The sequence below is a fragment of the Oculina patagonica genome, chromosome 5, assembly GCF_052425735.1.
Source record: "Oculina patagonica isolate OP01 chromosome 5, crgOcupat, whole genome shotgun sequence".
Lineage (NCBI taxonomy): Eukaryota > Metazoa > Cnidaria > Anthozoa > Scleractinia > Oculinidae > Oculina > Oculina patagonica.
In genome coordinates, this window is record NC_135762.1 from 25,286,668 (window position 1) to 25,314,563 (window position 27,896).

The window sequence follows — 27,896 nt, forward strand, 5'->3', positions numbered from 1 at the left end:
GTCACTTGCGTGTGAGCACATAGAAACAAGATGTTTTCTTATCGGCAAAGAGGTACAAGTAACGGACCCAAGAACTGAAAGCTCCTTTTCAGTCCACTCTTGACACCTAATCACGTGTTTTCATTTGGAGCTTTGATTGGTTCACTGAACTGTTGCGTTCTAGGAGTGACTGACTGAGCTATTACTTTGGTTTAGTCAATCAAACAGTCATTTTAGACTCGCAGCAATCGATAAAAGAGTGAGAGGCAAGGACAATCGTTCGTCATAGTCTGTCGGCGCTTAAGAGCTTGAGATCTTCATTCATCTTAACCCTACACTGATCAGACGAGAGCTTAGCCGCCGATGACCATTGGCATTGAAGGCGACTCCGGCAAAGTTTGCAGAAGTAGCCGCTGACCGGAAGTAAGGAGAGCTGCTATCACCGCACCAATGACCGCATTGCTTATAACAGCCTGTATATCGGGATACCATGAAACCAGAGTAGAAGGCTGTATCACAAATGAGTAGCTGATATTCATAACTTGTGTCTGCTATGCCTCCTCCTTCCCACAGTACTGACACTTGTGCTCCATAATTTCCCGCGGCGACAAGAGTGGAACTGAGTTTGTATGTGAAGAAGGCTTTATCTCCAGTTGTTTCGTCTACAAAAATAATTTCACGAAACTGAAAGAAAAAGAACAAACCTTTTTACCAAAAAACGTTGTCAGCCGATATTTTGCCATTATCGTTGCTTTTTTTTTAAGTGGAACTCTTAAATAATGTCTCACTCTTTTAGTTGGACATCTAAACGCCACTGTGTTTTGCTTACATAGTTTACTTGTCTTGGCCTTTGGTTTATTTCAAACAAAACTGAAAGTGTGCACTGAAGTCTAAAATGGACAGCTTCGCTTAGAATACAGCTTCGCTGTGGAGCCCAGTGGTATAAACAGACCACAGGAAGACCACCCTATGTGTTCGTGGTTAATAATTGTTGACATAAGGTTACGTTGAAATCAATGGCGCATATAGAAGATATATAGAGAAACATTACGTCGCTTCGATTTACTACAAAATATAAAATTTACTCTAAATGATTGTGAATAGACTAAGCAAACGTCATTAGGGATATAATTTTTTAACTCTTTTGACCTGGCCTGTGCATGTTCCTGACCTCGTTTTCCCTTTTTTTAATTGCTATATTCATTTTTTGTACTCCACTGTTCAAGGCTTGTTTAAAGGGACACTGACACGGGGATTTTACTGCTTTTCAGTTGCTCGTGCAAGAAATACACCTGGTACATCAAGATGAAGATATAATATAAAATTAATTGTTATTAAAGGAAGAATGGAGTTATTATTATTATTTTTAGCTGTTCTTACAGGCCACACGGCAGAACTTGAAAAAATCACAGATATGTCCAGGATTGAACGCCAATGAGATGCACGTTCCTCATGACAGGCATCACAAAGTGTCCTCGTTAATAAAAGTTCACCAAAATACACCAAATTCTGTCAAATATGAAGTAATACCGAAATGTCAAATAACACAGTCAAACATGAAGTACTTATTAAACAATACTTGCGTTCAATCCTGGACATAAGTGAAAAATCAGCCTGACTTTTTCAAGTTGAGATCTAAAGTTCCTGATGGCATCATAGTGATATCAATAGTTTATAGCTTCAGTACACTAGCATAGTAATTTTTAACAAAATTGCACCACTATTATTGTACTACTATTGTTAACTTTAATTTGTATGTTGTTTACTTTTTTGTTTTTGCGTTCCTTTTCCTTATTGTTACCTGAATATTGTTACAGTCTGTTCGGTAACCATTTGTTCCATAAGGCAGATTAGCGTCATACGTCACTTCCGCTGTGAGTTTCACAACGTTGTCGGTTGAGTAACACATCGTCCATCCTCCTCCAAATGACGTCATATTACAATAGACCCAGAACATGTTGAGCCCGCCACCTGGTTGTACCTGGTACATTCCATCTTGAGCATGCGGGAATGTTGTCTTAATGTCTTGGCAGCTCTTTCCTTATTAAGATAAGGACGGCAGAAACACGTGATGTACTAGGTAACCCAAAATGGTTTAATCCTTAATATCCGTAATAATAATATCCGTTAATATTTCTTCCGGTTATAAACCCTGACTATATGTAAGTCTGTGTCGGAGCCAAGTGGCCCATACAGCCGAAGCTTATCCCGGTTTCCGTAGCATTTAGCGACTGAGAGTATTGCTACTCCCCCCTGGATTGGATGCCAGTCCATCGCAGGGATTACCCCCCAGCAGTAAATTCGCCGGTACCCATTTATACACCTGGGTGGAGAGAGGCACTGTGAGAGTAAAGTGTCTTGCCCAAGAACACAAAGCAGTGCCCCGGCCAGGACTCGAACCCGGGCCGTTCGACTCGGAGTCGAGCTCGCTAACCCACCCTGACTATATGTATCTCATTTTATATAATTTATGTTTTCTTCACAGCGAGTTGCTGATTTTTATTTGACCTCTATACTTGTACTTTATAGTTCCGAAAAGAACGACCCTCGTTCACTTTCGGATTTAACCGGCCGTTCCCTAACCACGTGAGGCCACGCTGCCTCAGGGGGGGGGGGGGGGGTCGCTACTTTTGGAATATTACGGTATGGCGGAGGCTCCTGGGTATGGATGACATTATAATTGTTTTCTACGTAGAAATTTCTCAGATGAAAATCAAATCGCAACGTAAATTCTATCAAATATCCCTTGCCCTTCTGTAAGATGAAATACAGAGGTATCGAATGGTCTTTGCGAGCATTTGTGAGCATGCGAGCACAGAGTTTTTTTCTTTGCAAGCACGAGCATTGACAAAAGTTAGCCTTGCGAGCAACGAGCACATTTTCAAAAAGCTACCTCCACTAAAAACCGAGCATGCGAGCACTTGTAAAATTATGGGACCACGAGCAAACGAGCACCCACTAAAATTCTGCGAGCATTCCGAGCAGAAGCCTATAATTTTGCGAGCAGTGCAGAATTTTCATGGAATATTCAGGACCCCTAAGGGACGGACCATTTTTTTTTGGAGGGGGGGGGGGGATGAAAAATATTGAAAAAAATTGTTTGCAGGGCCTGGAAAGACAAAAAAAATTGTCTGCAAAAACGATATGTATAACAAAAAATAGTAAGAATTTCGAAAAAAAATGTTTGCAGAGGTGCATAAACTAAAAAAAAAGTTTGCAGAGGAAAATTTCTCATCCCCCCCCTCCAAGAAAAAAATGGTCCGTCCCTAAATACACTGAATAACGCTCACTCAGATGTAGGTTTTCATTGTAAGCTAGCCACAGTAACTGAACTACAAAAAGGACTGAAAAAAATTTCGTAGTTGTAATATGTTGTACATTATTCAAGTAACATGATCGGCTTACCTGTCATTTCCTGGCAGATTCCTGCACCGTCGTACAGACCGCTGACACATGTACAATTATATGAGCCCAAGGTGTTGACGCAGATCTCGTTCAGCGGACAGTTGTACTGATTGGTTTGACACTCGTCTATATCTACAGAAAACAAACACATTCCAACGAGGGATGTGAAAAATATGCGCAAGCAGGTTAATGTGAGCAGAATATTTGGCATATTTTAAGTGACAATTGAAAAGCACTTCTGGGATCGATGTTCTAAACTCTCTTGTGGGCCATGTGAAGTATTTGAAAATAAATTACGTGCTGAAGTAGCAGACACCAGACCAGACGCTACTGTCACACCTACCCGTTTCACAGTTCATCCCGGTAAATCCCGCGGGACACAAGCACTGGAAAGTTGTTGGCGTCAAGGAAAGGCAGGTAGCATTATTTGGACAGGGGCCTGATGAGCAACGATTCTAAAGACAAAATGGGTAAAATCTACCTCTGTCTAGTTTAATTTTTGCCAATGCAACTAATTGTACACAACTAATTGTACACAACGCGGGAAAAACTAACGCACTTATACCGGGTCTCTCGTACTGAAGATGGGCATACCAGCCGCACGAATAAAAACAATTTAAAAATGCAACACTACTCCTGCAAAAACAAAATCAGGAAAGTACTAAAGCCTCGGCTAAAAGATCAAACATTTTCGTCCAACATCATGTTGGAAGAGCATGTTTGACCGTTTAGCCGCCTCTCTTGACATTGCATTTAATGGTTTCCCATGTTTGATCTAGATCCAACATTTTCATCCAACATTTTGCTTCACGTGCAAATGTTTGATCGTTTAGCCGGGGCTTAAGGGCCACTATAGTCAAATAGTCAAAACAGGATGCTGTTTTGAGAAAAAGGACTCTTATCATACGTACTGCCTGCTAAATAATTGTGCAATTATATGCCAGCATTTAACTCCGCCATATATGGCCGGTCCCAAGCTTGATGAGAAAGGAGGAGGGTTGGACGTGGAGCTATTTAACCATTAAGCTACAGCAGGAAGGGGGGGGGGAGAAAGTCTGCACTTTTCTTTGACGGCAAAGCGGTGCCGGGAAACGGTGCAAGTCTGTGTCAATCAAGCCGTTGTTAAGAAAGACGTCACCCAAAGTTTTGTTTTTCTCAGAAGGATTTAAATAGCAATGACAGCATGCGTGTGAAATGCGAATAGTTTGATCATAAGGCATGCTCTTAATCAGTTGGTGTATTTGTTTTGCATGAGGCCCTGTATTATGTCAGTAAAAAGAAAATGGCCGCTTTTTGTTCCCACGACCAGATGCAAACATAAATTGAATTGATTGTATTGCGTACCTCAGTCCCTCTGTAGATGTAACCAGGCCTGGCAACCAAATCATCAGGGTGTCGGATGTGATCTGAGTTGCTGAGCTCACATGCGTGTCCATCAACCTGATGAGATCCCAAGTTATAAGATAGGCACTCGGCCTCTGCGTAACATCTAATCTCGCATTGGTCGCCGTCGTTTACATGCACCATTGTAATCACGTGACCAACCAGGGCTTTGTCTGTGACTGGATGCAAGTAGCGTAGTTCCCGGCACACATCTGGAAATACAAGCTCTGTTCGTCAGTCAATTTAACTTCGTTTTTCAATTTTTTGAGACACTGGGTATTTCTATAATATCTGATCTCGCAATGCTCATTTGTCTTCATTTGTTCTGTTTTAATCACGTGACCAGCCAGGGCGTTGCCAGCGACGCGAGGCAGGAAGTGCAATTCCCGGCATACATCTGGAAATACGATCATTGTTTGTTGATAAATTAAATCTGCAGCATTTCTGAAATCGAGCGAGCGATGCATATCGTAGAGTTACGTTGGTCACTTACAATTTTGAGAGCTCGAAGAACCTCGACAAGGACGGATAAGCCTTGTTTGTAACGGTTTTTTCCCTTCCGAAATAATTCAGATGGCTGAACACAATTTTGACGTGTTATTTGGGCTCAGTGTTAATGCTAGACCGTACGCGCGCGGAAAAGGGGGATGTTCCTCGGTGTGATATGAAGTTTTTTTTTTCTCGTGAAAATAAAACAGTCTGTTGTACTGTGTTGAAGCTGATGATCGATTTAAACTGCCTATTTCAATGTTTTTGTTGTTTTAACAAAACATGAAAATTATAAATAATGCATTTAAACAACCTTGCTCTGCTAATATAACGAGATATTGGATTTTTCTGTTTTTTATCATGTCTGTGACGGTTTTAGCCCTGGAATAACTCAGTATAAATCTACTGATCTGAATATGAATATATATTTTCCAAATTTATCGGTTAAAATGCGCTTCATTTATTGCACAATTTGCAATAGTTTGGGAGGCGACTGAGTGCCTTTATCTTTTAGGTTGTGAACTAATTAGAATATATGGAAAGCAATTGCTAAATATTCTTCTTGTAAAAGCAATTTGTTTCAAATGAGATTTTTGTCAGGTTTGGTCTTAAAGTCAACCTTATTTCGCACTATTATCCCCCTTTACTAAGCCAGTCATTTACAGAATGTCTTACGTTAAATAAAACAAATTATTTTGGTGATCATTAACTCACAAACTTAGCAATGTCACGTCCTTGCTTTTTAACTCGGATTTTTAAGAATTTGGGTACAATTGATGAAGAAATGAAACATTCTTTTTAATATCATTACATAAAGTCACTCACCGCCTCCTTTGACATTTAGAAAGAAAATTGAAAACCTGATGCTTAACAAAGAGAACGGCACGAAGACCTCAGCCATTCCGACTATAAAGGTGAGTTATCAATCAAACTTCTTTTAACAGCATTGCACCCATGAATACCATCTGCATCTTAACCACTGACACGGATAATATCTTTGTTTGGGGCTAATTGCAGAAGACCTTATTCTGTATTCCGAATTTGTGTTTCGTTTGTAACCATAGCAACCATCACATGCAAGTAACATTATTGAAATTACTTTAATTTCTAGCAACCTTCGATCGAAGCCATCGATAAGCAAGCTAAGTGTTACACTGTTTTTCGCTTTCTTTTTAGAATACTGGCAAAAATATCACTCGAAAGGAATTTTATTTAAGATTCGAAGTATACCAAGAAATTCCAAAGCAAACAAGAGATTCAATAATAATTATAAAATGGCTGCAGCTGCGATCCGAGAGCGAAATAATTAAACTTATACCCAGATCTTACTCTGCATAGGATGGCGTAGAAGATCTGAGTACGAGATTGGCGCGTGACGTTTGGCGCAAATTGCTGCAATAAATTCCGTGGCAAAAACGGCTTTTACAACCAATCGGTTGTTTAATTTTATTCTTTATTTTTTTTAGAAAATAAAAGTAATAAAACCTCAAAAAACGGTCACTTTGTACTCTCAGACAAGAGACGTGAATCTGTGATCAGTTTTTAAATACTAAGTCAAAAGATATAACTATTTTTCCTGGCTCGTTGACGAAAAAATAATTGCTTATTTGTTGTTTTTATTAATGGTATTTAATGACATTCGGTATTTGAGCTATGGAATAAATAATAACAAATAAATAATAACAATCTTTTATTAGGAAGGGTAGATAACACGCATAATAAATAATTGATTAAAGTTTTTGTTTAGGTTAAAGTCATACCCCAAAGGGATGTGCATAGAAATTAAAGGTCAAATGAACAGAAATTTCGATTTTTGTTATTTTTTTGCCCATGTGTTTATTAAGAGCCAAATAAACATATTCCAAAGTTTCAAAGCAATAGGTCATTACATCGCAGAGATATTGCAAGTTGAAAAATGCTTTTTTTAGGCTGTCATAATCGTAGAGTGCTCGGAAAAATTGTCGGAAATAAAAAGTTGTGACTTCATAATTGGTGTTTTTGAAGACGACCGCAGACCGATTCCGCAGACGGCACCTTAAAATCTAAATAAATGTGTTTAGTGACATTTCAAGCAGTTATTTCGTTCTGTTCGGCCGTTTTTCAGTAGATTGATTGTTTAGAGAGGCTCATTTTTTTTTAAATAGAACAGCTAAAGCTCAAAAATAGCTTAAAGTTTTGTTTACTGTCGTTTTGCATGTCATGTGAGACATAGGTAGAATGCACGCTGGTATGAAGACAAATCAGGAATCTCTATTGTTCTTTCTCATTAGCATTTAACGTTAATGAGCAGAATTATCTGCACGCGCTTTAACTATGCACGTGCGTTTTGAATTTTGGTACACTTCAAAGCCGTTCTCTGCCGAACAACAACGTGAAATGACGAAATTCTGCGTATTTTGGACAATGTCAGCCACGACGGCTAAATTTTGGTTTTTCTATTTGGGGTTGAACGCTTTCTTCAGCGGGAGCTAGTTCTTAAAGCGACAAATAAGCAGAATGCGTCCGGAAAGCTGCGAGATTCTCAAGTAAAATATAAATTCATTTTGCACCAGACGTTGTCGTTGACCTTGGCGTCGGTGCGGCCTGCGGAATCGGTCTGCGGTCGTCTTCAAAAACACCAATTATGACGTCACAAACTCGTTCCATTCCTTCCATTTCAGTGCGCAGTCATTCAAAAATGTTTTCGTGAAGCCTTCGGAAATCTTCGTATTTTTTGCTGTAATTCACGCTTTAAGGCTCGGACAGCAAAAAATTTTCTTAACTTTACTCAATAATGGATAGTTTTAGCGTTTGGTTGGTTAAGATGGCATTTTGAAATTTCTGTTCATTTGACCTTTAAACGAACAGACGCACAGCTAAAAGCTTTTATTGCAGAACAATTTGCCCTCGCCACGGATAGAGTTCCATGCAGTGTCTCTGATTGGCTGATATTCTCACACGCAACGTCACTGCCAAGAAACGACCAATCATAGACAGCCGTGGACATTTTGTGGCATGAAAATCAACGGGCGAGGTGAAACGCTTATTTTTTACAAGCTGGTGATTGTCGGGCAGGATTTATCGACTTCTCTATTTACGAGAAACCTTCGTTTTTGATGTTCTCTTCACAAGATGTTTGAAATATTCGTCTCATTGCTTGTGCTAACCATCCCACTTGTAGTTTATTTCCAGTGTTCAAGGCAGTGGTAAGTGACGGCAAGATGTATTAATTACAACAAAAGAATGGCATAACGTGTTTTCATTTGGAGCTTGATTGGTTCACTGAACGGTTGCGTTCTAGGAGTAACTGACTGAGTTATTACTTTTGTTTAGTTGAAAACAATTAAAAACAACGAACAGTTAAAAATTACTTGCCTGAGGTCTAAAAATTAACGATTTTTCGACAAGATAGTTGACACAGGATGAAGGCGATAGTAGGAAGGGCCGAGTGTAACAGATAACTGCTCTTTTATACACGCCATGAACACGTACTGTCGCCTGATTGGTCACAGAACCATAAACCGCGGACTGTCAAGTAACAGGAAATGCCCCGCAATAAAATGACATTACGATTTCGTAACTTCATCTTAATGTTTGTTCATTGTAGACTCGCAGCAATCGATAAAAAAGTGAGATGGCAAAGAGCTTGCGATCTTCATTCATCTCAACCCTACACTGATCAGACGGGAGCTTAGCGGCCGATGACCATTCACATTGAACGCAACGCCTCCATAAGCTGCAGTGCGAGTAGATGCTGACCGAAAGTAAGGAGAGCTGTAGTCCCAGCACCAATGGCTGCATTGTTTATAACAGCCTGTATATCCAGATATGAAGAATCCAGAGTAGAAGTCTTGATCACAGATGAGCAGCTGATATTCAAAACTTGTGTCTGTTGTGCCTCCTCCGACCCAAAGTCCTGGCAGCTGTGCTCCATAATTTCCCGCGGCTACAAGAGTGGAACTGAGTTTGTGTGTGAAGAAGGCTTTATCTGCAGTTGCTTCGTCCACGAAAAGAATCTCCCGAAACTGCAAGCAAAAATTAAGGAAGGAACCTTTCACTGAACTTATCGTGAAAAAATAATAAAAAGTAAAAAACACAAAAACGCTAAAATAGAACGTGGTTTCTCAATATTTCGCCGTCATAACCACCATCAACTGATTTTACTCCTCTCACTAATAAAAAGTAACTTTTTGTTTCGAATAATAATAATAATAATAATAATAATAATAATAATAATAATAATAATAATAATAACAACTTTATTAACGTGTCAAATCTGTAGTAGCTGAGGTGAAAAGTCCCCTCTACTAATTGTGGACACCTAACCTGACTAACTAAAAAACGTAATTAATATATTTAAAATAGAAAATATTTATATACAAAAAAAAAAAAAACCTAAGTACAAATATATTAAAATTCTGTTTCTTTATCTATATTAAAATATAAAACTTTAAATAATGTTAAAAAGTAAAAATTATGTCATGGCTGCCAGTCATTCTTGACATAGTTTGCATCCCCGACAGTCACTGATATTAGCAGCCAGCGCAGTGAGGTCCCGACCACGTATACCGCATTTGAATTGTTTTAAAGATGGTAAATTTCTTAGTATAGGTGTGAGAGTATTCCAAAGTTTGGGCCCTAGGTATCGAAGAGAGTGTTTGCCAAATGTTACCGAAGAGAATCGGGGTTGAACAAATTCACGATTTCTAAAATTATAAAAGCCACTGTCTAATTGAAAGAGATTACTAAGTCTCTCGGGCAGCAATTTATGTTTAACTATATGGCAATGTCCTGTAATCGCCTGTTGTACAACGATGGTATGTCTGCTTTTGTCAGTAGTTTCTCATAGCAAGATTGTTTATCCTTAAATACTGCCCTAAGTCCTCTTTCTTGTACGCGTTCAAGCTTTCTCCTATCGCTAGCCTTGCAGAAGTGCCAGGTGAGGTGACAGTAAGTTAGGTGTGGTAAAATGGCAGCTTTATATAGTTGCAGCTTTGCTTCTGTTGGTATCAGGTTTTTCAGTCTCATAAGTACTCCAATCCTTTGACTTGCTTTCTTACACACGTTGTTGATATGGTCGTTAAAGTTTAGCTTACTATCTATCGTCACTCCTAAAAGGTTCAGCTTCTCTGTCGACTCGATTTCGCTTCCTTGAACAGTCATGGTCAGATCTGTGATCTCACTTTTGTTCTGCACTGCCATGGTTTTGTATTTACTATAGTTACCCTTGAGCATGTTGTCTTCGTACCATTTAGAAGCCTTATCTGCATTCCTGCTAAGTGATGACTTTACGTTTGCGAGATCCTTTCCTGTTTCGTAAATCTGATGGTCATCCGCGTACATAGAAAGGTTCGATTTAATTTCATAGGTCAGGTCGTTCTGGTAGATGTTCCAAAGAAGTGGCCCTAACGCAGATCCTTGTGGGCATCCTCTGTTTACCAATTGCCAAGAACTTGTCTGTGATCCCATTCTAATTCTGTTTTGTCGGTTGGAGAGATACGAGCGTAGAAGATTGACGGTTTTTTCCTCAAAACCATAGGCTCTTAACTTGTTAAGCATGAGTCGCGGGTGGAGTGAGTCAAATGCTTTTGACATATCCGTAGATAATACAGCTACACATTGGTGCCCGTCCCTCGCAAGCTTCCATTGTTCCACCAGGGAGACAAGGGTTGTCTCGCAGCTATGAGATTTGCGGTACGCGGTAATGCAATCTGATAGGCGACTTTCGAATTGAGAGGTGATTTGTTTGCTAATCAGCTGCTCAAAGATTTTGTCCACAGCAGAAAGGACTGTAACCGGTCTGTAGTTTTCTTTGTCGCGTGGATCGTCTTTCTTAAAGACAGGTGTCCATTCTCCCCTTTTCCATTCACTTGGCCACTTTCCACTGGAGATGCAGGAGTTATATAACTTAGTGAGGGGTGTAGCTAGTTCCTTTGCTCCCAGTTTCAATACTTTAGCCGGGATAGTATCATAACCCGTTGCCTTATTTGTTTTAAGCGATTGGAGTGCACACAATACTTGTGTTGTGTTGGTAGGCTCAACAGTTATTGCTTGTTCATTTTGACAATTTGATCTAATCCGAGCTAGACTTGGGTGATTGCATAGTTGTTTCTCTGATTGCTGAGCCCTGTTTCCGCCAATACTTTCGGCAAGGGTGGCAAAGTGACATGCTAGAGTCTCGGCAACGGTTGTTTGATCACAGACTACAGTGCCGTTAACGTTGAGGTTAATTTCTGCTTGTTTGTCAGTACAAGCCTTCGATCCCAAAAACGGTTTAAAGGTTTTGAAAAATTCTTTTGGATTTGTCGTTAGGTCATTGGCTTTCTTTTTCCAATATTGTTTAATTGCAATCCTGCGTTGTCTCGTTGCTTCATTGCGACACCGTTGTTTAACCTCCCAGTTGTGCGCAGATTTGTCTTTGTTATACTTTGCAGCGGCTCTTCTTTTTGCCCTTATAGCATTTTTCCACGATGTTGTCATGTAAGGCACGTCTTTGGATCTCACCCGCATCTTTTTCAAGGGAAAACATTCATCCACTATATTATTCATAATAGTTTTCCAGTAATATTCCTGATCGTCTACATCATCAAAAAGATCTCCCACGTGCCATGGAGCTGTGGCTAACTCATTAAGCCATATTTGCAATTGGGCCTCTCTCCAGAAAGGCATTGTTGCTGTCATCGGTGACCTGAATCTCGATAGGTTACGACCTAATAGGAGTGAAGGAAAACTGATTATTGATTTGGAATCGGAACAAGGGTTCGAATGCCTAATAAAGGAGCCTACTCGAATTGAAAGGAAAGGTGCGACAACCACCAGCACTTTAATTGATGTTTTGCTTACTAACAGATCTGACATGTTCTTGCAATGTGGTACCTACGATACAGCTTTGAGCGATCACCTGCTAATATATGGCTTGATGAAGGAGACAGTAAAGCGTTATCAGAATAAAATTATCACTTTTAGGAACTATAAGAATTGTGACATGGAAGTGTATACAAATTCGTCCTCAAGTGCGAGCTGGTAGTTTCCATTTAGCGCTCTCGGTGGTCGGTACATTCCAATCATAACCATCTCCTTTCTACCGACTGTAATCTCCAGCGCGATTGCTTCGATGCATTTGTATGTTCTGTTGAACTTCAGCCTTTTACAAAGGATTACAGCAGATACAAAAGCCAGAATGCCTCCTCCACCTTTCTTTCGATCATTGCGAAACAGTGTGTAACCTGGTATATTGAATTGACTGTTCGGGTAAGTTGAATCAATCTTCGTTTCCCCGATAAAAATGATATGCGCTTTTAGTTTGTGGATCACATCGACGAGCTCATCGAACTTATTCTGGATGCTGTTTATGTTGAGATGACACAAAAGCAATTCTTTGCTGGAATTTGTTCGCTTGGCTTCGAGTTCTTGAGGTGAGATAAGATCCTGATTAGCATATACACCAGATTGATCATGCATGTCAACAGAAACCTCGGTTTGTTCAAACCTGACCGAGTCTTCTGAGAAGAATGAGTCACTCAGTGGTGGTAAAGAGCAGAGGGCACATGTCCAATCAATGTCTGGGTGAGCCAAATAATAACGAAATATATTCCTGGACATATTGAGACATTTGGCGTGGAACCACGATTTGCATATAGCACACAAAATGGCGTCTTGGTTGTTTCGAACATTCTTGTGGCATTCGCCGCAAGGATATCTCGCCGTAGGCTTTACTCTAGGGCCAGGGTTTGATGAGACATCACCGCAGATGAGGAGGTGTTTCTCGATTTGAAAAGAACTTGTCCCATTGGATGTGTGAAGAATGCGTCCAGGAAGATAGTGCTTACCGCGATGTTTGACTTTATCGCACAATACTGGTTGGTTTCCCAGAAGTGCTGTTATCTTCGGAAGTTTGTCTCTCGCAAGCCGAAGCGATAGATCTTGTCGAGTTTTATAAGACTCGAAGTGGTACAGCGAACCGACAAATAGCGCTAACAGGTACACTTTCAAGGCGATGTTAACAGAGCCTTTTTTCGTGTGGCCACTCGCCATCTTGAAAAACAAATTTAACCTCTCTGTGGTTTGCTTTTTATAGTCAGTTAGCTTTGTTTACCCTGGGTTAACGTTTAAAGACAGACAAAACGACAAGTTTGTAGCGAATTAAGCCCAAGACACAGGTAGCTTTACATTATTATGCTACCGCGAACTAGGTGCATTACTTAACAATAGGATGTCAGCAAACTCGAGGTTTCTATTTAAACAAAAGAGTGTTTTTGTCGAGGAACTATCGGCTGATAGTTGCCCCGCGTAAATTTGATGGTGTTAAAGCAAATATTTGCCCGAGAAGCGAAGCTTGCCTGCTTGTAACATTTAGTATTACATGATTATGACTATGAAATAAGTATTGGTAATCAAATGGTGACGAGTGAAATTAGGAAATAATTTCACGCGCGTTTTTTCAAAACGCTTATAATTTCCCGAGCCTTTAGGCGAGGGAAATTCTTAGCATTTTGACAAAATGCAAGTGAAATTATTTCCTAATTTCACGAGTATACCATTTGATTACATTTTAATATCATAGGTGACAAATTACGCTTGCAATCATAGGTTTTTGACTGGTATATTGCATCGCGAACTCCGAGCTTTGAAAAATTGAAAGCATACATTTTGCTCAAGTTCGCAAGATTTTTTAGTCTTTGAAGAAAACCCTTAAGAGATTCCTTTTTGCTGTTGACAGAAAGTTTCAAAGGTGAATCAACTGTCAATTATTTCTCACATTCTGACCGTAGTTCGTCTTGAATGAACTGAAAACGGTGCCCGTGTAAAACGCTCAAAAATCCGCTCGATGCCATTCATGTAGATTGGCTTAGGTCTAGAAGTCGTTTTGACGTTTTGAAATATAAAATATCATCAAAAGTTTTATTACATGGCCAAGGCTTGCTGGCTAAGATGAAATTCAAGCGAAAATGTACAAAGTTAAGCTTTAAAACATTTTTATTACGGACGCCATCTTGCCGCTAACTACGTTGCCATGGCAATTTTATAATTTCACATGTAAAATTTGAAATTAACGTTAAAATTTCGCGCCAAAATTAAGGAGTAATTTGTCACCTATGATATTAAGGCGAAATATTGTATATTACCATCTTGTTTATAATCCAAAATATATATATATATACGTTATAATTTTACAATTATAACGTTACTCGGTCTCGTTTTCGTTATGTTTTACTCGAAATGTCAGACTTCTGTGATTTTGAAATCGATCAACTGTTTCATTTTTATTTTTCTCTTCCTTTTACGTTACCTGAATGTTGTTACAGTCCGTTCGGTAGCCATTTGTTCCATAAGGCAGATTCTCGTCATACGTCACTTCCGCTGTGAGTTTCACAAGGTTGTCGGTTGAGTAACACATTGTCCATCCCCCTCCAAATGACGTCATATCACAATAGACCCAGAACATGTTGAGCTCGCCATCCGGCTGTACCTGGTACATTCCATCTTAAGCATGCGGGAATGTTGTCTTAATATCATGGCAGCTCTTTCCTTGGTTAAAGAAGGAAAGGTAAAGACGACATAAGGTCGTGATGTACTATGTAATATATGTTAAACTTGATGATGATGATGATGATGATGATGATGATGATGATGATGATGATGATGATGATGATGATGATTAACATTTATGTCGCGCACATTCGTGTGAATTTGATCAAATTCGCCTTACAAACAGTTAATGTGCAAGGGCCGACCAGTTGGCTATTTACAAAGCGTGATGGAGTTAAATTCGGGACCACCCAATTCAAAATCCAAAGGCAGGCAGGGAGGAGAATTTGAACCCAGGGCTTCCGAATTACAAGTCCAGCGTCCTAACCACAAGGCCACGCCGCCTTGCTACTTTCTGAGGGGGGGGAGGGTTGGGTTGGAGGTCGTTACTTTTGTAACTTCTTTGACTGCATGGTACTCTAATTATTTTGTGCGTAGAAATTTCTCAGCTAATTGCAACGTAAATTCAACCACTTATCCCCTTTCCTCCAGTGATTTAAAACACTGAATAACGCTATCTCAGAACTATTTTTAAAATAAGTAAGCCACAAGAACTGAACTAAAAAAAACGAAAAATATCGTAGTTGTAATTTATGCTTTCTGGTTCTTTTAGCTGGATATTCTCCGCGGTACACGTAGTATTGGCTGAGCTCGGGTTTGCTGGGTACTGAATGCAGTGAAGATAGGTGATTACCGAGTTGATGATCATGAACTTCTGGGATCAAGAATCTAAGCTGTAAGTTGGCCATGTGAAGAATTTGTAATTAAATCACAGGCTAAGGTAGTAGATCTCTATCCAGATGTTCAGTATTTGCTAATTTTTAATTTCAGGCTGTCTTACTAAATGCCACTGTCACATACCTGTTTCACAGTTCATCCCGGTAAATCCCGCGGGACACAAGCACTGGAAAGTTGTTGGCGTCAAGGAAAGGCAGGTAGCATTGTTTGGACATGGACCTGATGAACAACGATTCTAAAGAGAAATTGAATAAAATCTACCTCAGTCTAGTTTAATTTTGTCCTCGTTACAAATAAGCCAATGCAACTGATTGCATACAACGCGGGAAAAACTAGCGCACTTATAACGGGCCTCTCGTACTGGAGATGAGCATACCAGCCGTCCGGCCTTTAAAGCACGATTAAAAACAATTAAAAATGCAACGCTACTCCTGCACTATAGAAAAATACCAAAGGAAAGCAATTAAGCACTAAAGCCTCGGCTTAACGATCAAACATTTTCATCCAACATCTTGCTTCACGTGCAAATGTTTGATCGTTTAGCCGGGGCTTAAGGGCCACTATAGTCAAATAGTCAAAACGGGATGCTGTTTTGAGAAAAAAGGACTTCTATTATACCCCTACGTCCTGCCTGCAAAATTATTGTCCAAGTAATAAAAATGCCATATATGGCCGGTCCCAAGCCCAGATAAGAAAAGAGGAGGGTTGGGCGTGAAGCTATTTAACAATTAAACATTTTACTAATTATGTCCCTATTAAAGACGGTATTTCTTGACAATGCCTCCACGAGATAAACAGGTGGGTTGGAATCTGTGCTACAACGGTTTAATCGATACAACAAAGTTGAGCATGAAAAGAACATAATTAGCGAAGCGCACGAGTGACGTCACGACTCAAACAAACAAACCGAAAAAGCAGACGATTACCTAATACACTTTCTAAAGCAGCCGGTTTTCCTAAAACACTTTCATAAAACGAGAACTTAGCTTAGTTTCCTTCAATTTCTCTCAGAACACGCTGATGTTTTTTGAGCCTCGTGGCGGTTATTAGACCTCGCGCGCTTCGCTATTGGATTGATTGTATTGCGTACCTCAGTCCCTCTGTAAATATAACCAGGCCTGGCCACCAAATTAAATCATCAGGGTGTCGGATGTGATCTGAGTTGCTGAGCTCACATGCGTGTCCATCAACCTGATGAGGTCCCAAGTTATAAGAGAGGCACTCGGCCTCCGCGTAACATCTAATCTCGCATTGGTCACCGTCGTTTACATGCACCGTTTTAATCACGTGACCAACCAGGGCTTTGTCTGTGACTGGATGCAAGTAACGCAGTTCGCGGCATACATCTGGAAATACAAGCTCTGCTCGTCAGTCAATTAAACTTCGTTTTTCTTTTCTTTCTTTTTTTTTTTTTTTTTTGAGACACTGGATCTCTCTATAACATCTGATCTCGCATGCTCTTTGTTCACTTGCACTGTTTTAATCACGTGAACAGGGCTTTGCCAGCGACGGGCAGGAAGTGCAATTCCCGTCATACATCTGGAAATACGATCACTGTTTGTTGATAAATCTGCAGCATTTTTGAAATCGATCGAACGATGCATATGGTAGAGTTACGTTGGTCACTTTCAATTTTGAGAGCTCAAAGAACTTCGACAAGCAGGGTTAAGTCTTGTTTATAACGGGTTTTTTCCTTCCGAATCAATTTAGATGGCTGAATACAATTTTCACGTATTCTTTGGGCTCAGTGTCATTGCTAGACCGTATGCGCGCGCAAAAGTTCGAGAAAAAGAGTTGGTACAGAAAAAAGGGGGTTGTTGCTCAGTGTGATTTGAAGTTTTATTCTCGTGAAAATAAAACAGTCTGCTTTATGTGAAAAAGTAACTGTGTTGAAGCCTGTGATCGATTTAACTGCCTAATTCAATGGTTTTGTTGTTTTGACAAAACGTGAAAATTATAAATAATGCATTTGAACAACCTTGCTCTGCTAATGTAGCGAGATATTGGATTTTTCTGTTCTTTTATCATGTCTGTGACGGTTTTAGCCATCAATTAACTCAGTATAAATCTACTGGTCTGAATATGAATATATTTCCCAAATTTATCGGTTAAAAAGTTTGCACAATTTGCAATAGTTTGGATGTCAACTGTGTGCGTTTATCTTTTAGGTTGTGAACTAATTAGGACATATGGACAACAATTGCAAAAAAATCTTTCTGTAAAAGCAATTTGTTTGAAATGAGATTTTTGTCAGGTTTGGTTTTTAAATTATTCAATAAAGTCAACCTTATTTCGCACTATTCCCTCAAAAAATTATTGAAAGTGTACGTTTAAGTAAATCTTTCGTTATCCCCCATACTTAGTGAGTCATTAACAGAATGACTTGCGTTAAATAAAACAGATTATTTTGGTGATCATTAAGCTAACTAAACTCGCTAACAAAACTCGCTGGTTAAAATATCTCACAAACTTAGCAATTTCACGTCCTTGGTTTTTAACTCGGGTTTTTAAGATTTGGTTACAATTGCTAAAGAAAGGAAACTTGACTTTTTTTTAATTTTATTACATAAAGTCACTCACCGCCTCCTTTGACATTTAGGAAGAAAATGGAAAACGAGATGCTTAACAAAGAGAGAGGAACGAAGACCTCAGCCATGCCGACCATAAAGGCGAGTTTATATCAATCAAACTTCTTGAAACAGCATCTAACACATGAATACCATCTGCATCTTAACCACTGACACAGATAACATCTGTTTATTTGGGGCTAATTGCAGGAGACCAAATTCTGTATTCCGTTTGTGTTCTTTTGTAACAATAGCAACCACCACATGCAAGTAAAATTATTGAAATTATTTTCGAGCAACCTTCGGTCGAAGCCATCGATAAGCACAAGTGTTACACTGTTTTTCTCTTTCCTTTTAGCATACTGGCGAAAATATCACTCGAAACGAATATTATTTTAGATTCGTAGTATACCAAATAATTCTAAAGAAAACAATCGATTCAATAATAATTATAAAATGGCTGCTGCTGCGAAATAACTAACTTATACCCAGGTCTTACTCTGCAAAGAATGACGTAGAAGATCTGAGTACGAGATTGGGACGTGTGACGTTTGGTGCAAATTGCTGCAGGAAATTTCGTGGCACAAACCACTTTTACAACCGCTCGATTGTTTAATTTATCCTTGATCAATTTTAGAACCCGGTCGATTGAAATGAATAAAACCTAAGAACAAAGTTCCGTTTTAGAATACTGAGATACGAATTATCTATTTTTTCCTGGCTCGTTGACGAAGAAATATTAATAGCGACCTTCAGATTGGACTACGAGTACGGGATTGAATACGAGTACAGTTTCAAACCAAATGTGTGTCTCCATAATCACCTCACACCAATTTTATCCCTAACGTTTATTTATGTGTTCGTCAGCAACAGGGAAGAGTTACAGTTTGGAGGATACATTCGTGTCGAAATTCCAAAGTCGTACCGTACTCGATCACGTACTCGTAGTCAAAGTTCGCCAATTGCTTGTTTGTTGTTTCTTATTAATGGAACTTGGTATTTTGAGCTATAGGGTCGATGGCATGCATAATAAATAAATGATTAGAGTTTTTGTTTAGATTAAAGTCATACCCCTAGGGGATATGCATAGAAATTGAATGAACAGACGCAGAGAGCTAAGAGTTTTAATCGCAGAGCAATTTGTCCTCCCCACGCGACAGAGTTCCTTAAAGTGTCAATGATTGGCTGATATTATCACGTGGAACGTCACTGCCAAAAATCGACCAATCATAGACAGCCGTGAAAATTTGGGAGCATGAAAATCAACGGGCGAGGAGAAACGCCTGTTATTAAAAGCTAGTGATTGTGGGACAGGATTTCCTAGCTTATCTGTTTGTGCCAAACGTGCGTTTTTGATCTTCTCTTCACAAGATGTTTGATATTTTTGTCTCATTGCTTCTGTTCAGCATCTCACGTGCAGTTTATATCGTTCAAGGCAGCGGTAAGTGACTGTGTAAGGATGGTATTTACTAAACGAAGTTAGTTACAGCACGAAGATATTTCGAATCCATGTTTCCAGCTTTCTTTCTTAGTTTACGTGTCGAGACATCTACTTCTTGTGTAGTTCTCTTCTTGTTGTGTTCTCTTCTCTTTTTACTTATTACCTTGATTATTTAGCTCGTTATTCAAAAATCTCTTTTGCGCTGAATTTGGGAAGGTAGTTGAAATTTTCCAATGTTAATTTGACGATCAAGAGGAGCACCTATTTCAGTAAAATCTTTGCAAAGCTGTTCTTCTTTAGTCTTCCTTAAGAAAGCTATCACAAAACCCGATGTAAAGAGTGAATTTACAATGCTTATTTCGTCAATAAAAACTAATATGTATTTAAGAAACCATTTTTTTAGTTTAAGTATGGAAAATTTGAACTACTCGATGAACTTTTGTATATAGTAATTGCTTTAATAATTTAAACGAAAAGCACCTCATTAGAAATTTCAATTTTCGACGTTGTTAGAGACCGTTGCAAAACAACGATGAACAAACTTCGTGAAAATCACTTTAATTACCGCCATCTTTTCGACCCCGACAGCGTGAAGCCACTAATTAAGGCTATCATTCTACCTACCAGTTTCAATTTCGGTTCAGATTATTTTTCAGTAACTCTGGGTAGTTTCTTTGTTTCGTTTTTGTTTTGTTTTACTTTACGGAATAAATGAGTTTTAAATGGCCGTGTTCATGATTGCGCTCAAACATGTCAAAGGATAAACAATTAAAACTCAATTTTTGATGACGTCATACATGAGAAAACGCCGACACTTTCATTGCTACCAAATGATAATCTTAGAAATGACAAATTAGCCACCAAGGTCAATTTTACGAGCTATATGGTAAATATGAGTTTAAACCAAAAATTACATCTCCATGATACTAATAATCTGTTATGTGAATTATTTATTAATTTATAAACATTAAATGGAATTCCGAACTCTCGAACCTTCGGCAACGCCGATTACTCAAACTCGCGACTTCACAAACCAATTTTTGCTTCCTTCCTATGGTTGGGAAAACGAGCTTCAACTGTAACTGAAAGGGAGAAGAAGACATTTTCAAGTTTAAATTGAAGTTTAAAAATAACGAAACCGTAAGCAGGGTTTGAAAACCCTTTTGAATACATTTTTTTCTTTGACTGAACCGACATTTAAATAACTTGTGCAACATAATTGCTTGCGAAGTAAATTAAACCAGTTGTTAACTGTTGTTAATACTGTTAGTATTATTAAAGCAATTCGCAAAAGAAACCTGTTATACAAGCCAGAATGGACTTTCACGTTTTCGATCCTAATATAGTATGTAAACTCCACTCGGTCGCATCACATTGTATGATGAGAACGTTTCGTTACCAGACCTTAAAAACTGATCTAAAATTAAAACAAACAAGTTTGCTGAGGGCCTCCCGGGGAGGGGGTGGGGGGAATCTATGTTTTCTTGTTACCAACAAAGTTTTCCTTGTGTTCCTGTGCTCCCTAAAAATATTTTGTCGATTTTTTGGTTTTCCCTGTTTCCTAAAATATGCTCTTGTTTCCGTGTTTCCAGTTTTATTTCCCTTTTGATCTCATGTTCCCAAACGAGTTCACGGCTATGTTCCTATGTTCCTTGAAACCCCTGGGAGAGCCTCTTTGATTGAATAGCGAACAGAGCTTGTATTTCCAGATGTATGCCGAGAACTGCGTTACTTGCATCCAGTCACAGACAAAGCCCTGGTTGGTCACGTGATTTCAACGGTGCATGTAAACGACGGTGACCAATGCGAGATTAGGTGCTACGCAAAGTCCGAGTGCCTGTCTTATAACTTGGGACCTCATCAGGCTTATGGACACGCATGTGAGCTCAGTAACTCGGATCACATCCGACACCCTGATGATTTGGTTCCCATGCCTGGTTACATTTACAGAGGGACTGAGGTACTTGTTACAGTCAATTTACGTTTTACTCTAGCTGCTTTTTTCCTTCGTTAGGTCATTAAACCGAGTTTGAAACGAAATTTTATTGCCTTACATCGATTGTTAATGTAGCAGAAATTGTAAGAGTTAATTCTTGTTCCATGTTGAAATTTAAATGCCAATTTTCTCTTAGAAACTTAGTTTTAACTAAGTTTCTACCTTAAAAGGTAGAACGAATATTTTGATATAAAATACATATGATCATAGAACTTATTTTTCTTGTAGAATCGTTGTTCATCAAGTCCGTGTCCAAACAATGCAACCTGCCTTTCCTTGACGCCAACCAATTTCCAGTGCTTGTGTCCCGCGGGATTTACCGGGATGAACTGTGAAACGGGTAGGTGTGCAAGCCAGTTAGGTGGTTCCCATTTTATTCTTTTAAGAAAAAATCACCTATCCACGTTGAAGTTTAGGTTATCTAAACAGGAACTGAATTAATGTCAAACTAACCTGCGTATCAGGAGCATGAAAGAGAACTGATCAGAACTGAAGGACCCTGGAAGCTATATTCTTCGTTCAACAATAAACCAAATCAAAACTACGGACAGCTAAAAAGGCTAAATAATTGCCCATATTTCGGCTAGACAAAACTAACCTTCTTCAGGGGCTGAAAAAACTCTTCCTCTTCCTCTTCTTTTCCTCTTCCTCTGCGCCTGGCCTCAAAAATGTGTGTCTTTTATTTTCAAGCATTCTGCTTACACTAACCTCTTGTGTTCTATTCACATCCCTCGTTGGAATGTGTTTGTTTTCTGTAGATATAGACGAGTGTCAAGCCAATCAGTACAACTGTCTGCTGAACGAGAACTGTGTCAACACCATGGGCTCATACACGTGCGCATGTGTCAGCGGTCTGTATGACAGTGCAAGAATCTGCCAAATTGTGACAGGTACACCGGTGTTCTGTTACTGGAATTACCTAATGATATACTATACTTGCCGTCTAACAAAGAATGATTCTTCAACTTATCGTCTTGAAAATGATAAAACTTATATTGCAATTGGATTTGCGTTTGAGAAATATCCATGCAGAAGAAGTTAGAGTACGTACCGAGCAGTTATTAACTCGTTAAATGAAAATGAAAACCGTCTTGCAGTGCTCCAAGCTCAAGTTTTTTAGAAGTCGCTTTTGGCGACTTTCTTTTGTAAAATGGTCGCCACCAGAAAAATTTTGTCGCCAAAAGCAAAGCGAAAAGTAGGACACCTTTGCCACTTTACATGAGGTAATACCGCTGACCATGATGAGCCTAATAGAAATCGTCGAAGAGCGTTAAGAATTTTTTCTGTTTTTTTATTTAGCCTTTTGAGAAAATATTAATGATTAAAGAAAAGGTAAGGAAAATAAAAAAAAATTATTTGACAGACGATAAAAATAGAACGTTAAATTTCTATTGGCAGCCCACGACGAAGAAATAAGCGTAACAAACAGCCACATATTTATTCTCAATGAAACGGAAAGCAAGATTAATTAAATTTTGTAATGGAAAAATGTCTTTTTTCTAGCATACTGCAAAAAAGAAATGTCTAGCCATCCCTGCACGCATTGGTCGCCAATTGCGACTTAATTAGTCGCTCACTCGCCATGGCGACCAAATGGTCGCAGCTTGAAGCGCTGTGACTTGAAAACGACTAAAATGAAATATAAAGCAAGTTTATAACCCGGGGGGGGGGGGTACTCCCTATAATGGCCTATACGGGGAGGCTCCGCCCGAAAGGGTACCTTTTTCAGGCTTCAGGTATATAAAAGGGTAGGGATTTCACGAGTTAAAGTATATGAAAGGGTAGGAATTTCATTTGGCTATTTAAAAGGGCTTTTTATTAAAATATTTCGAACAGACGCAATTTATGGCTGTATTATTTTAATTTATTAAGCGCTACCTAAAAATGACAAGAAAACGTCCTATTTTAAGAACACGCCATGTCTCTAAGGTATATGAAAGGGGTACCTTTTTTCAGTTAAAGGTATACGAAAGGGGTACAATTTCTGTCAAAAATGGTATATAAAAGGGTAAGGGGTTAGAACTTGGGGCGGAGCCTCCCCGTATAAAACTTTTTGAGTACCCCCCCCCCCCCCGGTTTATAATCAGGGACTTTAAACCAAAGACACCCTATCTTAATATGACCCATGTTTGGTGGGGTGGGGCAGGTATTCTCATTTGTTCGGGAGTTTATGGGGTGAGGGTGCTTACTTAACCTATTACTAGCATCAGCCCCTTTCATTTATACTTTTTCTTCGTCCAAGGAACGAGCTGCCAAGATATTAAGACAACATTCCCGCATGCTCAAGATGGAATGTACCAGGTACAACCGGATGGCGGGCTCGACATGCTCTGGGTTTATTGTGATATGACGTCATCTGGAGGGGGATGGACAATGTGTTACTCAACCGACAACCTTGTGAAACTCACAGAGGAAGTGACGTATGATGAAAATCTGCCCTATGGAACAAATGGTTACAGAACGGACTGTAACAACATTCAGGTAAAGAGTTTGTATTTTCCGTAGAATCCCGCTTAAAAATCTTCTCCTGAGGACACATCTAAAAGGATTTTTTAATTCACGTTTATTTCTTCAAAGGGGTCGCATTGTTACCAACATTTAGTGCTGCTTGAAAATCTAGTGAAGGTGTTGGTATTTATTGGAAATCCACTAATAGTGGCCTGGCCTTGCTAAAACGTACTGTACTCGTCAGGAAATTGATTGTAAAACAGTGGTGTGGCTACGAAATGATAGGAAAGAAGTGGCCTAAACTTGAAAAAGACGGGCCGACGTTTTCAAGTTTGACTGTTTTACATAGAAGAAAATTTCTTAAAAACCATTGATCACGGTTAATTCAAATCTTGGTGAACGAATTTATGCCATTCTTTTTTGCTGATCAGTAAGTGCACCCTTATAATTTTAGCATAGTTTGTCAGGAACCGGGAGGGGAGGGGCTGGTAGGGCTATAGCCCACCACTTTTTGGTTGGGTTGATATTTTAGGGCCAGAAAATGATAATGTAATATATAGCTATAGGCAAGCCTAAAGCGGAGCCCACATTTATATAAAAAATGACCTAAATGGATGAAATACCTTGCCCACGCGGAATCTATCGAAACTACGTTCAAAAGAAAAAACATCATGATTTTCTCAAAATCAGGCCAGCATAGTAGAGTTCTGCTCCAGGTTTCTCTTCTCAGCGGACTATCAATATTTAGCTTCGTTTTAACACAACCATTCTAAAGTTTTTTCTGATGATGACAGCCCAAAAGAAAAAGCAACGTACTGCACAAGGAATCAGCAATTGATCCCCGTAAACAATTTCGTTATCCACGACTATAGATGATTTGAGGACACGGGATCTGTCGCTCTTTACTCGCGTTTTAGCCTACACAGCACACCGTGCAACAAATTTCCCGCGTACTATATAACTTCAATGAGATCTGAAACGTCCACATCAGCCAGTCGATACGTCTGCTCGTTACGGCAGAATGCGACCAGAGACATAAATTAAAATTTAACCGTGCAGCGATTGACGAAGCAATTTTTGGCGTAAGGCGCACGACGATACACCACACTTGAAAAAGACAAACAAAATAGAGCAGTTGGATAATAAGCCTCTCAGATTTCGTAGTGTCGCTGATATTTACCCGTTTCTACTTTTCTTGCCTTGAACTTTTTTGCTGTTTTTCCTTTTTTGCCACGGGGGGAAACCTCCTCGTCCCCAGGCCTAATCCGTGCGTACGTGCGGGGTGGCGGCGGCCCCAAAATCTCGCGTGGAAACCATTTGCTTATGGATGCTCGCCGTCGCACCCTGGGCGAGCCCGCAACACAGAAATGCGGGAAAGTGACCCCAATGTTTGCTTGTCTTAGCCAGCTTTAGCCCTACCACTTCAAAATGGTCTCCGCGGTCCCTGTTTGTACAAAAAAACTTAGAGAACTTTCGTAACACTGTTCCTTTAGTGAAAAGGGAAACAGAATGGGAGAAAAAAAAGCCAAAATAAACTGACGCATTGCAGGTCGATAAATATTAAAATTACCATAAATATTAAATATGACTGAATATGTTCACGAAATACCACGTGTGGATTACATTGTCAAAAAACTGAGCAGTACTTTTAGAAGATCAAAAAAATGCTTTTTCGTTTGGTTGCAGTTTCAGCAGATTCTTTTTGTAGACGAAACAACTGGAGATAAAGCCTTCTTCAGTAACATGTTCAGTTCCACTCTTGTAGCCGCGGGAAATTATGGGGCAAAACTGCCAGAACTGTGGGTTGGAGGAGGCATAGCAGACACAAGTTATGAATATCAGCTACTCATCTGTGATGATCCCTTCTTCTCGGGCTTCATGATATCCGGATATACAGGCTGTTACAAGCAATGCGACTATTGGTGCGGTGACTACAGCTCTCCCTTCTTCCGGTCAGCGGCTACTTCTGCAAGCTATGCCGGAGTCGCCTTTAACGTCAATGGTGCTCGCGCGCTTAGCAACCGTCTGATCAGTGTAGGGTTGAGATGAATTACAATCTCAAGGTGTTTTAAGGCTGACCGCATACATGGAATACGGTACCATGTCTTGTCTTGCCAGGACTCTTGTTTTGTGTATCGGTAGATTGCTAGAGACAGCTAAGTTGTCATGCGTCTGTATGGAGATAGCTACCCATAGTATTTACACTAGTTATGCAACGCTTTCGAGTGGTATACCATGGAATATCCCACGAGTCACTTGTATTTTCGCGGTATGCACACGACCCTTAGGCGAGTGTGTATACAAAGAAAATACAAGTGACAAGTAGGATATTCCATGGTATACCACGAGAAAGTGTTGTGTAACTATTTTATACCATGCCATAGATAATACGCTTACTAAATTTCGCCGAGTAAGAAGATCGCAGTGCACAGTGGAAAGGCTGGGTTGAATACATATATCTTATTAACCACGCGCGAGGGCCGTACTGGGCGAATATTGGCCCGAGGTTTTGACAGTACGGATCGAGCGCAGCGAGGTCCGTACAAAAAAGACCGAGGGCCAATATTCGCCCAGTACGGTCCCGAGCAAGCTTGATTAATAAGAGATTTATTACACGACTGGAAACTTTGTGTAGTGAGAATTGCTACCCGGTAGATGTCCTGGAAAACAATGTTCGGCAAAACTTTTCCGCGCGATATTAAAAAGAAGTTAAAATTATTTCTGTGTTTAAGGTCATTTCATTTTCAAAGCAATAAAAACTCCGAAAAAATCTTGCAAAAATCTTGCGATAAATCGCGCTGGAATTAGCGCGGGATCATCCGGGACAAAACCCGGTCCGATACTTGGAAAATATGGGCCCTCGCGGGACCGGAAATTAAGTAATCTGATTGGCTGATTCAGTTATTGGCCCTCGGACCGCCTTAGTCGTGTAATAATGTCGAATATACCACGGCTTTCCTGTATTCCGATTGGCTGTATTTTCCATGGCATGGTATAAATATCGAAAGTCGTGGTATTAATATTGTAAGCCAGACTTATGCCCTGGAGGCGAGGCACTACCAGCTGGGATTAAAATATTTTTGCTTCGCTGGATCATACAGTAGGTACGTCTCCTAGGTAAGGGAGAGCGGAATAAGAACCAGACGAACTTCATGCTAGAAATAAACATAAGCTCGAGGTTAAAATTCAGGGTCCCAAAGGTGGGTGGCCGCAGCCCAGGCTCCGCCGGTGAAGTCTTGAGCCCCATAATTTTGTTAATTGGGCCCTTTGCAGTAGAACGTGGAGCCCGGCCTGAGAAGGAGGTCCACTGAGCCCGGAGTCCTAATTTTTAGGGGGTCCAGAGTTCTGGAGCCCGGATAGGTTGGGCCTGGAGCACTGGTACCCTAAACTCCTTTCGGACCCTGAAAATTCCCCGTTGCTTTTCTCTACGATGTGAGAAACCTGTAAATATGATTTTTATAGCTTTTATCAAGCTTTAGTTTTCGTTAACTTGCTAAGGAGACTGAGAAATAGTCCATGTCTCGTACTACCCCACGAAGAATTCTGTAAAAATAAACACTATAGTCATGGAACGTTTATCAGATGGAACTAGAAATGGTGATTTGCCAACTTTTTTCTTGTTTTTAGTTAACGATGCACACGAATCACAAAATTTACCCAAATTAAATAACACACACCGTTTCGTCTCAATATTTGGTGATCACAGCAATCCATTAAACATTCTTTGTTATCTCGGAGGGTCTAAATAAAATGTAGAATTTTTTATATAGAATTTATTTCCGAAAATTCCGTCTTTAATTGCTGAACAAATAGTAAACCCATATGAATTTGACGATTCCAATAATAGAACACGACCTTACCGCGGTAAAATGTTCGTGTCTCCGTTTAACGCAGCCTGGAGTAAGGTCCGGAATAAATTGGAGTGGAGTGAAGTGAAGTGAAT

At 39.6% G+C, this 27,896-nt stretch overlaps 3 protein-coding genes and 1 pseudogene across 3 annotated transcripts; 1 reads left to right on the forward strand and 3 right to left on the reverse strand.

Annotated features, from left to right (window-relative positions):
- On the reverse strand, window positions 1–6,351 carry LOC144653571 (uncharacterized). Its single transcript, XM_078513607.1, has 6 exons — window positions 6,082–6,351; window positions 4,729–4,979; window positions 3,728–3,839; window positions 3,385–3,516; window positions 1,781–2,019; window positions 1–663 (listed from the first exon to the last, which is right to left on the reverse strand). The coding sequence occupies exons 1-6, from the start codon at window positions 6,155–6,157 to the stop codon at window positions 301–303; spliced, it is 1,173 nt and encodes a 390-aa protein (XP_078369733.1). The 5' UTR covers window positions 6,158–6,351; the 3' UTR covers window positions 1–300.
- Window positions 6,352–8,120: 1,769 nt separating this feature from the next.
- LOC144653602 (uncharacterized) lies at window positions 8,121–14,756 on the reverse strand. Its single transcript, XM_078513641.1, has 2 exons — window positions 14,525–14,756; window positions 8,121–9,260 (listed from the first exon to the last, which is right to left on the reverse strand). Exons 1-2 carry the CDS (start codon window positions 14,711–14,713, stop codon window positions 8,895–8,897), a joined length of 555 nt encoding a protein of 184 aa, XP_078369767.1. The 5' UTR covers window positions 14,714–14,756; the 3' UTR covers window positions 8,121–8,894.
- An 860-nt stretch (window positions 14,757–15,616) lies between these two features.
- Window positions 15,617–18,157, reverse strand: LOC144655080 (uncharacterized; annotated as a pseudogene).
- Window positions 18,158–19,382: 1,225 nt separating this feature from the next.
- Window positions 19,383–27,864, forward strand: LOC144653573 (uncharacterized). Its single transcript, XM_078513609.1, has 6 exons — window positions 19,383–19,509; window positions 21,219–21,469; window positions 21,734–21,845; window positions 22,264–22,395; window positions 23,748–23,986; window positions 25,640–27,864. Exons 1-6 carry the CDS (start codon window positions 19,440–19,442, stop codon window positions 26,000–26,002), a joined length of 1,167 nt encoding a protein of 388 aa, XP_078369735.1. The 5' UTR covers window positions 19,383–19,439; the 3' UTR covers window positions 26,003–27,864.
- Window positions 27,865–27,896: the final 32 nt, after the last annotated feature.

Bases quoted from the DNA above. Each gene is read 5' to 3' on its own strand.
- LOC144653571 (XM_078513607.1), bottom strand. From the start codon at position 6,157: ATGGCTGAGGTCTTCGTGCCGTTCTCTTTGTTAAGCATCAGGTTTTCA. The intron at 4,980-6,081 runs GTGAGTGACTTT...TTGTATTTCCAG, and splicing joins TCTAAATGTCAAAGGAGGCG to ATGTGTGCCGGGAACTACGC. The intron at 664-1,780 runs GTAACAATAAGG...TTTTTCTTTCAG, and splicing joins CAGACTGTAACAATATTCAG to TTTCGTGAAATTATTTTTGT.
- LOC144653573 (XM_078513609.1), top strand. From the start codon at position 19,440: ATGTTTGATATTTTTGTCTCATTGCTTCTGTTCAGCATCTCACGTGCA. The intron at 19,510-21,218 runs GTAAGTGACTGT...TTGTATTTCCAG, and splicing joins TTATATCGTTCAAGGCAGCG to ATGTATGCCGAGAACTGCGT. The intron at 22,396-23,747 runs GTACACCGGTGT...TCTTCGTCCAAG, and splicing joins AATCTGCCAAATTGTGACAG to GAACGAGCTGCCAAGATATT.
- LOC144653602 (XM_078513641.1), bottom strand. From the start codon at position 14,713: ATGTACCAGGTACAGCCGGATGGCGAGCTCAACATGTTCTGGGTCTAT. The intron at 9,261-14,524 runs GTAACGTAAAAG...TTTTGCTTGCAG, and splicing joins CGGACTGTAACAACATTCAG to TTTCGGGAGATTCTTTTCGT.